This window comes from Misgurnus anguillicaudatus, chromosome 15 (genome assembly GCF_027580225.2).
Source record: "Misgurnus anguillicaudatus chromosome 15, ASM2758022v2, whole genome shotgun sequence".
NCBI classification, from domain to species: Eukaryota; Metazoa; Chordata; class Actinopteri; order Cypriniformes; family Cobitidae; genus Misgurnus; species Misgurnus anguillicaudatus.
Window position 1 is genome coordinate 7,633,358 of NC_073351.2, and position 12,897 is coordinate 7,646,254.

The following is a 12,897-nucleotide window of genomic DNA, read 5'->3' on the forward strand; positions in this document are numbered from 1 at the left end:
CTGCAGTAATGTTTTTTATCTGATCTTTTGTCCCCACTACTTTTCAAAACAAACTGACGCCCCTGCTGTCTATCATTACCATGTCAGTGTATTGATTCATTGTCCCTTCATAGCTTGCAAGAGACATTTAATACACTTATAATTAATATTAAATAAACTAAGCGTATTTAACTAGACGTAGGCTATTTAATAAACTGAGCGTATTTATCTGTCAATATAAAACACGACTTGGCCATTCTAATTAATGATCGGAAGAACGCGTATCCACCACAGTTACTGTTTAAACTCAATTTTGGTCAAATGTGGATTATATCATTACACTGGCAAGAATATGGTTACATGTAAAGATGCCGTACCAAGTATGACAACGCTACATTTAACTGCTTTTGATATACGGTGTTTTTTTTTACTTCCTGAAAAGTAACTGTTTTGGACATACGTGAGTTTCATCGCGCAGTGACGATATAATCATTACAATTTATTAGACAATTAACCACCAGCCAAATTTCATAATTGTGACAGCCCTAACCTTAATTTATATTTCATAGCTAAAGCGTATAAAAAAAGACACTGAGCTAACGTTGCTGTGTAAAATGTTTAATATAATATATACAATGTTATCTACAAACCGGCTGCCAATCCTCCCTTAACATAGCAGTGATTCATGATCGCCACATCTCCCCTCGTCTTTATGAAACCAAAACATTAGTCATTTTTGAAGAGGTATTTGTTCAGAGTTTATTTTAGCCACTAGTCATTCAGACCATTACACAAACAGAAACCGGAAGTAATGTTCAGATCAGACGCGTGACTGCGACAACGCACGTCTAATGAGACCGTCTATATGTGCTATACGCAGTGATGTCACTACCTGCGAGAAACCTGACAAATCCCATGTAAACGCAGTTTTCTGCATAGCCGGTTTATTGATTTGCATGTAAAAGCATGAAAACCGTTTTCTTTAATAATCAGATTTTTGATTAGCCTAGAAATCTAGACGCACCCTAGCGGCCGAAAAATATATTTGCTGCCAGGGTTTAGTCTAGGCACTCACAATACACTTAACAGCTCCAAAAACCAAAATTTGGTCAGGCCAATCACATCGTGTGTAGCGTCTGTGGGGCGGGCTTAACATGATGACGACAGAGCTGCCTGCGACGGTTCCTACTTGAAAACAAAGAATGGCTGCTGCTGCTGGCGAACAGCTTTCTTTTGAAGCGGCTTTGGCCGCGACTCTGGAGGACTTAGACTTATGTTTTTCTTTGAGTGAAGAGCAAATAACCCTACTGAAGTCCTTTTTAAGCAAGAAAGATGTGTTTGGAGTTTTGCCGACTGGTTACGGTAAAAGTTTGATATACCAATTAGCTCCACTGGTGGGGAAACGCATGGGACTCATACGTCACCTTCTTCGTTGCTCTGATTGGTCATAGCGCTATCCTATTGCGTACAGAGGCATTTTGAGGGACAACCTTATATCCCGCCCCTTGCATTGAGCCGTTTGTGTGAAGAGTTGCCAGACCTTACATCTTGATGTAGGTCTGGCTAACCAGGCTAATTTTTGATAGTTATCCGCTTATTCTGTGCATGTAAACTCACCCAGTATTGATTCTGAATGCATGTTTATACATATATATTAATAGATATGTCATACATATATGAGAGAAGTAAGTAACTTCCTTTGTAAAACTGCTTTGAATTTTTTTTTTTTAAATGTCATAAAATGTTCTTGTATTCTGATTGTATCGTGGCCTTGTATCATCTTTCCACATGCAGGTCTATGAAGATTGACCCTGATCCTAGATCAGCACTTTTTATCCCACATATAAAGATGAATATAAATACTAGACTCAGCAGCACTTGATGCTCATCCGTGCAGTTTATAATAATACCACAGTAATTTTCCATTAAGAGCTTCATACGCACCACATTGTCAGTTCAATATTAAACAGTATATGGCTATTATCTTATAAAATAATAAGTAAATGCCACTGTTTCTTTTCCATTACATGTGAGATCATGTGTGATACAGACTGCTGAATGCAGCATTTATGTCAAGTTCATTAGAAACATATCTGAACAGGTGGCATTCCTGTAGGGCCAGTCAGGTGACCATTTGAGGAACATGTGTCGTAGCTCTATCTATAAGTTTGCAGTCTTTTTCTTAATCTTACCTTATATCGTATATTGGCCTATTATTAAACGCAACAATTTATAGGTCCAGCACCACTTACAGTGCATGTTCTTTAAATTTCCGATTTTGTTAGCGTGAAATACTTTGCTTCGTGTTTACTTTTTGACATAACATTGGTTTAATCGCATTTTGTTTTCTTGCCTAGGTGAGTTCAGATCTGTGGTACTAAACGTCTGCCAGACCCAAGATTCGGTGTTCCCCCTTCCCCAGTCTCCCTGTCACCCTGCCCTGTGCCCCACACAGCCCCTAACCCAGCATGAACGAAGTCAGTGTTGTCAGGGAGGGCTGGCTCCACAAGAGAGGTGAGAACCTTAATATTCATGGAAATGTAATGTAAACCTTTTTTTTACCACCAGACCAGACTAAGTGTGGCCTTCACTGTTATTTGACCAATCTTTGTCTCTCCCCCGTTTTCCTCTTTGACAATTCATGTTCCTTGTATCTACTTCCTTATATCTCTTCCTGTTCCTGTCTTCAGGTGAATACATTAAGACTTGGAGGCCTCGATATTTCATCCTAAAGAGCGATGGCTCTTTCATTGGCTATAAGGAGAAGCCTGACACAACCGACCACAGTCAGCCACCTCTCAACAACTTCTCAGTCGCAGGTATGACGCACATTTTTGAACCGTTGATCTCCACACACGGCAAATTGTTTGGCACACCTGTGGCTTTCTGAAGGCAGTTCAGTATTTTTGGCATGCTGAATTATCGGTCTTGAGGTTTCTTACCAGCTTTTGTTTACCATCTGTGACTCTTTCAAAACATTGTTCTGTTTGTTGGGAAACACTCTTGGATTTTGCAATTCTCTTTAATGACACAAGTGGCTCAGAAATGGCACAGTTTACAAAAACTAAGATGCGACACACACACACACACACACACACACACACACACACACACACACACACACACACACACACACAGACACACAAGTATTTTCAAAAGAAGGTAAACTAAACTGACACTAAATCTGCACTACTAAAAAAATAAAATCTTGTCAGGTTTAGTTAATCTAAATATGTGAAATCGTCAAGCATGAAAATGTAAAATTTGCTTAAATTTACTGTTTTTTCCCACCAGACGTTGAAAAACAAATCTGGAGTAAATGGTAATATTAATTTAAAAACTTTTACTTGTCATTTAACACTTTTTGTAACATAATTAAAAAAATTAGTCCTAAAAAATCTAATTTCCGCAACAGTCAGAAAACATCAACACTGACATATTTTCAAAATGACATGACAAACCTGAAAGAACATAATTTGGAGATTCTGCACATGCATTTAAAATCAAAGTATTATGCTTCTATTAATTAAATTAACATTTAATAAGCATCTGTTGCGGTAATGATAATCAAAATGTCGTGTAAGACAATATTTCAAATTAACTGTAAAAAAATGATCTTACCTGGTAGCCATCTTGAAGTAAACTGGTCCATGTGCTTGGTCACTCAAAATCAAACTTTATTAAAATTCTGTATGTGTGCTTAAACTGTTCTCAAAAAGTGTTGCGGAGGATGAGAACATCAGGCATGGACACATAATTTTCCTAATTTCTCTTCATTATTATTATACATGAATATTCAGTAAATATTTTTCCTGTCATCTAAAGTAGTCTAGCAAAACATCCATTTATTTTTTTTCATAATATTTTTGTGTTAATTTGATTAAATTACAACATAACGCATGTTCAAACACAGCCGGACACATTGCGGTAATGACAATTTCAGCAGAAAATGAGATAAAATTTCCAATTATAAATTCTTATGTTGAAATCACACATTGTGCAAGGTAGAACACAGTATTGTGTTAATTCTGATGCTTTTTAATGTTACTATATTACACATTTTAAAGCTAAAATCATTAGTGTCGTGGTGTTTCAATGGTTTCGTGAGAATCACCGACTTGCAGTAGCAGAGCAACACAATCTCATTGATTTTAGTGAAAGCTTGGCGACTTCCGGTGACACGAGCAACAGTGACCATAGGCCTATTTCACAGTATGGCCGCCGAGACCGGATGTAGGTAGAACGCTTTTCCGGTCGCGGCGTCGCCGTCAAGGATCTCATTCATTCATTCATAATCTTAATCATAATGGACCGCCAACAGCTCGTTTTTTCTCACACATTACTAAAGTAAGAATAGCAGATGTTGTCCGTTTTGTTGATAGTTTTCAGGGAGAGGAAAGAAGATCAAAATTAGATAAAGGGTACAATTTTTTTGAGCAATTTAGTTTCGATTATCAAGGTAGGTATTATGCTAGGCAGTTATCATGGCAGAATGATCACTGTTGTTTTATGGGTGATTTAAGAGTGTTCTTAATAAAAATAAATAAAAAAACTTGTTAACTGTGTATGGTTGTGTGTGTGTTCAGTCACAAACATTATTTTAGGGAAAATTGTTATTAGGGCCAGGTGTTATAGGTCGTTACAAAAGCGAGAAGAACCACATCAGCTTGAGGTAAATAATAAGTTACTGGATGTAATGGTATGTTTTCTGATAAACAGATTGTTTCCAATGTATTACTTATATCAATGTATGTATTAAAAGAAGCTAAATAGTTTTGTAATAACAGCACCAACTGCAGTTACCATTAACATAAGCTTTTACATTATTAATGGTCGTTGTAACCCTTGTACATTGTTTAGGGCATTTAACATTTTATTAAAAAGTTGATACTATAAAATGTACACACAAAATAAGTAAATAAATAAATTAGAATGATGTCATTGTACGTTAGTATGAAATATGTTATTTTTAGTGTTTTTCCCCAGTAGATGGCAGCAAACTTTGATTAGACTGGGTCAATGCAAAAATGCAAATCTTTACATGGAATTAGGCTAGAAATTTTAATATTGTACAAGTAGAATTATAAAAATAAAATGTAGCTACAAATACACATTGTACTGTTGGGAGTAAATGGTTCAATGTACTTCTTAAATGAATAGCAAAACAAATAAATACGCAAAATACATGAAGGTCTTTCTTTCATGTTCTTCATATCACACTTGAAACCATCACCCCACCTGAACTGACAGCATATACACGTTCATGTGCTGCTGGAAGAGGTTTGTGCAACCATCTGGTTGCATTGCTTTATCCGACAGCACATTTTAGTACGCTAGGCATCAAGACTGTTCCAGCTGCCATTGCGAGCACAAGCAAGGAAAATATAAGGTAAAATATAATAAAATAAGACAACAACTCATCTTTCAAACACATTTAATAAATCATCAGTTAATCATAAAGTTGTACTAAATAGTAAATCAGCAGTAAGACTCGGGGTGGACGCGGACTTCATTCTCCGTGAAGTGCATGGCACACACAAAACTGCTGCCCCTCCTCACTGTAAATGATGCTCACTCATCTCTTCGAATAGCCCAGATCCAACGCTTTTTGCATTTTCATCGCTCGGAAAGCTGTGAAATGACAAGTATGGTTGTTTTTTCTTTGAATTTAAAAACAAAGGCACGCTACAAGACTGACTACTTTTAGTCTCCGCCATCGTTTTGAATAGGCTTTCACCGGAATAGCTTTCACCGGAAATGCGTTTTACCTACATCCGGTCTCGGCCGCCACATTGCGAAACAGGCCTATTGGCGACTGGATAGCTGTGTCCAGTCGCACGACAAAGTTGAGAAATGTTTAACATTTGGGAGCGACTACCAATGAGAACCGTAGACTGTAAAAAAAAAATGGACGACACGATGTCGCCTTCCTCCATTGTAATTAATTGAATCTAAAAATGTCCGACCATGGTCGCCGCCATGTTACATAAAAATGTCAGTTTGGAGCCAAGGCATGTGCAGAAGTAATCTTCCGTGGAGCCAGAGGCGGAGCAGTTGTATCAAACTTCCACCCAAACACTCGCACACCCAATTCAACCACACCAAACATAACGACACGCCCCATTTTTATAGCATCAAATTACTAGATTAAATTAAACGTATCACAAAAATGAACACTTGAACATATATCAGCGTGATATCAACTTCCTGAAAGGACCAAAACTATCTTTCGGAAACTTTTATTGGAAGTGTAAATATTTTTTTTATTTAGAGTCCAATTTGTTTTAATTAAGAGGGCGGGGTTTATGACTTGTACTGCAGCCAGCCACCAGGGGGCGATCAAAGAGACTTCACTTTTCAAGACTTATGATGAGGCACACCCAATAAGAATGAAGCAGTGGAGTTGACGTCATACATCTCCTGTCAGTTACTGGAGTGGACGTTACTCATTTGTTTATGACAACCACATTTAGAAACGCCTCTTTTGAAAGAGACGAGCGACACACAGCGACAAAGTCGCTTAAATGCGAATGTACCTTAAAGCAGCATGTAGCAAATTGTGTTCAATTTAAATAAACGTCTTCTGAATTTTGTTAAACTACTGAATTCTTAATGAGCTGAAACTTGATCAAATTGAAATTAAATCATAATCATGTGTTTATTCCCTCTTTCATACAGAGTGTCAGCTGATGAAGACTGAAAGACCTCGGCCGAACACGTTTGTCATCCGCTGCTTACAGTGGACCACTGTTATTGAACGTACCTTTCACGTGGATAGCAAGGTTGAGAGGTGAGGAGCAGTAATAAGCCTACTTTATTGTCCATCTAAACCACTGGTCTCCAATATGGTGCCATGGTTGCCCGCAGAGAGTCTGTAAGGTGCTTGCCAAAGCGCATTTTATTAATAGTATCAATTGTAATATATATGTATTACATATTTTTATGTTAGCTTGGCTTCATTTATGCATGTTAACACTTTAAACTATGATAAAACATATCAACATGTAAAAAATAAAATGAAATCAAAAAGTAGCGTATTTTCTATAAGCCACACCGGAGTATAAGACGCATCATTCAAATATGCGCCTTTAAGACGAAGTAACATGTATAATCGCAGTGGACTATACGTCGCGTTTCTTTAGAAAATTATTTCACAAAACTCAAGCTGAAGAACAGACATTTAATCTGGAAAGCCAAGGTATTCAATTAAACAATAGCAGACAGAACAGCAGGCTGAATAGATGTCTGTACGTTAAAGTAATATTATCAGTTATTTAAATGATAAACCATAGCATACAGAACTTACCTGGAAGGTTGAATAGTCTAAATTAACCGAACAAGCCGACTAGCGCTAACTCGCATACTCGTCATTCCACATCACTGAATCCATTGAATTACATAAATACAGAAGCAGCATATATGGCGGACTCTCGCGGCTGTAGACGGTACTGTTGTCTCTTGCCTCATAAATGTCAAAATTAATTCATACTGACTTACAAGGTGCACCCGACTATAAGACGCAGCACCAGCCAAGTTATGAAAAAAAACACGGCTTGAGTAGACTATATCAAAAAGTAGCCCTCCAGATTGATTTATCCATTGTGGTAGCCTTTGCTCACAAAACGGTTGGAGACCCCTGATCTAAGACGCCTGTTTTTGCCGTCTTGATTCAGTTTATTTATCACTTAGTAAAAGAGTGTATTTCTGTGTCCGAAACCGCCTACTTCCATACTATATAGTAGGCGAAAAGCAGTAGGCGAGGCGAGTAGTATGCCCGAATACATAGTATTCGAAAAACAGTATGCGAAAAGTACTGGATGACTTACTACTTCCGGTTAGATTTTGCAGTGTGCATACAATGGACACTTCTCTCCTGGGGCATCATGGGATAGTGAAGTTATCCAACGAAGAAGACGCGTAGGATAAATTTGCGCTGGAATGACATGACGTGATGTCGACGTATGTCACGTGATGTAGCAACATGGCGGATGTAGTATGTCCGAATCTCATTTATACTACCAGGATTCATACTATACAGTACCTACTGTTTTAACGGCAAGTAAGTAGGTACTGAATGAGATGAAGTACCTACTGTGCAGTATGTGGTTTCGGACGCAGCCTATGTGTGCACGCTTTACAAAGTAACATTGCCATCTTCTGACCCGGTGCGCGTAATACAGTGTTTTAAGCCATGTTTGGGGAAATTCCATTTTTCATTACATCGTTTTTGTGTAAACACAGCCTAAGACACAAAGAGACAGAGCAAGCTTAAGTATAGTATACTGTTTTTGAAGAGAAGATGCCAATGTGTCTGTCAATGTGAAATTTTCATAAACGTTGACTGAACTTATTGACCTACATTCCACAATTCAACATACCAAGTCTAATGATCGGTATTCACTACCTGTTGCATAAAGTAAAGAAGAATTGTTTGGTGACGATGGAAAAAGACATGTTGTATGTGAAAGGAATAAGAGAAACTTTTATTTGTCTACCATATACTTGTCTACGTTTAATATATAATGGTTTTATGTTGATACGCATTCAGAGAGGAGTGGATACTTGCCATCCAGGCTGTGGCCAATGGGCTTAAATCCCAGGAAGAGGAAGAGCCGATGGAATTTGGTTCTCCGGGAGACAACAGCTTGGAGGGGATCGAAGCCGCCATTGCAAAGTCCCGCACCAAAGTGGTGAGTGCCTTTGGGTAATTGGGGTCATATTTGTGTTTAACATGCTCAAAAAAACCAACATTTTTGGTGGTTCGACTGATGAATGCCCAAACTGGTTATTTTGTTATAACATTTAAACTGTTTAATTGACCAACGTGAGACCGTTTTCCTCTTTGGCTGTATACGTTTTTGTCTTCCTGTATAATAAGATCAATCAACTCACCAGCGTTATATTTTATGATTTTATAATGTACATTTTTCTTTTTAGACAATGAGTGACTTTGACTACCTAAAACTCCTGGGTAAAGGCACATTTGGCAAGGTGATTCTGGTAAAGGAAAAGGCCACTGGCATGTACTACGCCATGAAGATCCTACGCAAAGAAGTCATCATCGCCAAGGTGGGCAGCACGCAGATCGAAAAACATTTTTAAAGCTTTTCATTGGCTTGTTTGAGACTCAGTTTTATCGCCTGTTTCAGGATGAAGTCGCGCACACAATCACAGAAAGCAGAGTCTTGCAGAACACACGGCACCCTTTTCTTACGGTGGGTCCGTCATCTTTTATTTGACATCTTCTTTGTTCTTAACTTCAATCACATGGTTTTTGATATCTCTGATTGCAGACACTAAAATACGCCTTCCAAACACGTGATCGACTGTGTTTCGTCATGGAGTATGCAAACGGAGGCGAGGTTTGTCGCGAGCTCTACTTTTTTTTAAGAAAGCCGAGACTTTACCAATCTTTCTCTTTTGACCTTTTCTGCTGCCTCTCTTTTGCGTTTTTCTCCAGCTGTTTTTTCACCTGTCACGAGAGCGTGTTTTTACGGAGGACCGAGCTCGCTTCTACGGGGCTGAAATTGTTTCCGCATTGGAATATCTGCACTCTAAAGATGTCGTCTACAGGGACCTTAAGGTTTCCTCTTTTGAAAACTTTGTGTAATCGTTTTAAAACTGATTAAGGTTTTGAAAAGAGTTTCCATATTTTACTCGCGCATATATACTTAGTCTTAATTTTTTTGTACTGATGGCTGTTTTTTTAATTCTCATCGCGTTTCTCTCCACAGCTGGAGAATCTAATGCTGGATAAAGATGGCCACATAAAAATCACAGATTTTGGCCTGTGTAAAGAGGGCATTACTAATGAAGCCACCATGAAGACGTTCTGTGGGACTCCAGAGTATCTCGCCCCTGAGGTACAGCCAAGTACAATCCTTTAAACTCCTATGTCAATGCCATTGCCCAAATCGTGTGGTTGTCTATTTTCGACATAGTGTTAACCATATTTTGCACCTTAATTAATGACTAAAGCTGAAAAGAAATCAAATCTTGAAATGCTGTTCAGATGAAATGGATCCTATGTACTGTAAAAACCAAAAGACAAAAAAATTAAATCACTAATAGAAAGTAACAGATTAGAACACTCTTAACCATTATGGTGTCCATGACGCTCTTAAAGGACACCTATTATGCCCAATTTTTACAAGATATAATATATGTCTGAGGTGTTCCTAGGATTTCAGTTTCAGCTCAAAATACCCCACAGATCATTTATTATAGCATGTCCAAAAAGCCATTATTTGGGTGAGAGCTAAAATAAGCACTGTACCTTTAAATGTGCTACAGCTCCTCACTACCTTACCAACAGACTTGGTTAAAAGTAGATCTGATTCCTATGAATACAGTCTGGGACAATAGTATATTAAGCTTCTTTATTGCTACAGTGTGCCCATTTAGAAAAGCTTTTGGGTAAAATAAACCAGTCAGTCAGTGGTTGTGGGTGGGGCTTGTTTGTGTGACATCACATTAACAAGAGAATCAAAGCAGCATGTCTTATGAGACTGTTTTGGTTTAATAGGGATATAAAAAGAAGGAGTGGGTGGATTTTTTTCATTGTAGGGTTGTTGTTTTCACAATTTCATAATATGGGCCTTTGAATGGGGAATTTCCTAAAAGTGGGTATCTGTGTTATTTTGGAAGGGTAATAATCCTCTGCATTCAGCTCCATTAAACCGCCACTTTTCATCATCCAATAAATTCCCAAGGGATATTTCCAAGGGAAAGTTTTTTTCTCATTAAGTATCATGCTTCACTAAGAAATATATCAAGTTGCTATTGTCATTTTAATGCGAAGTGCTAATAATGTAACCCAAACCCAGATGTTCTGTATCTTCAGCTTCCTGTTTTGTCTTTTTAATTCTGCTTTAAAGGAGACATATCATGAAAATCTAACTTTTTTCATGTTTTAGTGCTATAATTTGGTCCCCAGTGCTTTTATCAGTCTAGAAAATGTGAAAAAGATCAACCCAGTAACTTATGGCGCTTTTCCATTGCATGGTGCCCCACGGTTTGGTTTGGTTTGGGTCGGGTCAGCTTACTTTTGGGGGCTTTTCCATTGCTTTCGTTACGTAGTACCCAATACTTTTTTAGTACCACCTCGGTTGGGGTTCCAAGTGAGCGAGCTGATGCCAAAATGTGGCGTGAAAACACTGTAGATCACTGATTGGTCTGAGAGAATCATCACTACCAGCGTCATCGCTATAATGTAAAAGATTAGCTTTAGTGCTAGCTTGCGCTCAAGCAAACATCTGTGTTGTCATCTGTGCTCTGCTATAAGTTCCCAAACTTCCTTTTAGCGATGAAAAATATCCACAGGTTGAGAATCAGGAACACCATAACAGTTTTTTTCCAGACTTGCAGTTTGTAGCAGCACATTCTCAACGCACGTGCGCATTATATGTGTATATGCAACTTCAATGAGGCTCAACGGAGCGCGTCGACTGACGCCACGGGTGTTTGTACAGAAACTGTCATGTGATACAGAGGTATAGTGATAAACACGATGTGCAAACATCTTTGTTGTGGTCAATTTTGATTTTGTGGCGGACTGATAAAATAAATAAATGTATGGGAATGAACAACAACGCTCTCACTTGTATGATGTCACAGCCGTATGCAGCGCAAATATAACGACACGCCTAGAATCCCTCCCACTGGAAGTGATACTAAACTCGATGGAAAAGCTAACCAAGCCAAAGTGAGGTGAGCTGACCTGACCTAAACTAAACCAAACCGTTGGGTACTATGCAATGGAACAGCTCATTGTATTTGGCTCCCGTTGTGATGTCAGAAGAGGATAAAGCTGCCCCTTAATCTGCACTATCCAATCACGGCACTGCCATTTAGTGCAGAGATCAGCTCATTTGCATTTAACAGGACACACCAAAAAAACAGCACATTTTTGCTCACACCTACAAAGTTGCAATTTTAACATGCTATAATAAATCTTTATATATCTATATGATATTCTGAGCTTAAACTTCACATACATACTCTGGGGACACCAAAGATTTATTTGAAATCTTAAAGTCTTGTGAAATGTCCCCATTAATTCGTCTTTGTACTCTGTTCCTGCTGTAGGTATTAGAAGACAACGATTACGGTCGTGCAGTGGATTGGTGGGGTCTCGGGGTGGTCATGTATGAAATGATGTGCGGTCGCCTGCCGTTCTACAATCAAGACCACGAGCGTCTCTTCGAGCTCATTTTAATGGAGGAGATTCGTTTTCCTAGAAACCTCTCGCCCGAGGCCAAAGCCCTGCTGGCTGGTTTGCTCAAGAAAGACCCTAAACAGAGGTAAGAGGAGCTACGTTTTGACAGTGAGGGTCTTCGTGATGTCATTTTTACTATGCGGGTTTGGTGTTTTGAAGGCTTGGTGGAAGTCCTGAGGATGCCAAAGAAGTGATGACACATAAGTTCTTCAGTTCCATCAACTGGCAAGATGTTCTTCAAAAGAAGGTAAAGAAAATAAATTCAAGAGTCATCGTTGATTCACCCACGTGAGGTTGCTCCGAACCTGCTCGCTCCAGGATTGAGTTTGGGCACCACTGCCGTAGGACAATCTTTTACCCGTGGCACACAGCAGTGAAAATCTTACAGAATAGTTTAAACAGACTGAAAGAAAGGACAGCATTAGCTGAAAATGTAATCTCAAGCATCTGTCATGTCAGGTTTTTCTCTTCACTCTCTTATGTCGGTTTGTGTCCGCAGCTCATCCCTCCCTTCAAGCCACAAGTGACCTCAGAGACAGACACGCGCTACTTTGATGACGAGTTCACGGCACAGACCATCACTGTCACGCCACCTGACCAATATGAGTAACTCGGTCTCTCCGTCAGCGCATTTTTGTTAACCAATTTCTCAGAATGGAGTGAAACGTTCTTCAGTTCTCAGTACTCGTGTTTAACGAGTA

At 38.8% G+C, this 12,897-nt stretch overlaps 1 protein-coding gene across 1 annotated transcript in view; it reads left to right on the forward strand.

The window, feature by feature from the left end:
* Nucleotides 1-12,897, forward strand: part of akt2 (v-akt murine thymoma viral oncogene homolog 2) — a 28,014-nt gene that overhangs the window by 13,572 nt on the left and 1,545 nt on the right. The window contains exons 2-13 of the mRNA XM_055173597.2: nucleotides 2,337-2,493; nucleotides 2,670-2,798; nucleotides 6,658-6,769; nucleotides 8,528-8,669; nucleotides 8,917-9,048; nucleotides 9,129-9,194; nucleotides 9,273-9,341; nucleotides 9,440-9,562; nucleotides 9,714-9,842; nucleotides 12,067-12,281; nucleotides 12,356-12,443; nucleotides 12,696-12,798. Coding sequence (XP_055029572.1) covers nucleotides 2,448-2,493; nucleotides 2,670-2,798; nucleotides 6,658-6,769; nucleotides 8,528-8,669; nucleotides 8,917-9,048; nucleotides 9,129-9,194; nucleotides 9,273-9,341; nucleotides 9,440-9,562; nucleotides 9,714-9,842; nucleotides 12,067-12,281; nucleotides 12,356-12,443; nucleotides 12,696-12,798 — 1,354 coding nt within the window. The 5' untranslated portion in view covers nucleotides 2,337-2,447. The remainder of the gene's footprint in view (nucleotides 1-2,336; nucleotides 2,494-2,669; nucleotides 2,799-6,657; nucleotides 6,770-8,527; nucleotides 8,670-8,916; nucleotides 9,049-9,128; nucleotides 9,195-9,272; nucleotides 9,342-9,439; nucleotides 9,563-9,713; nucleotides 9,843-12,066; nucleotides 12,282-12,355; nucleotides 12,444-12,695; nucleotides 12,799-12,897) is intronic.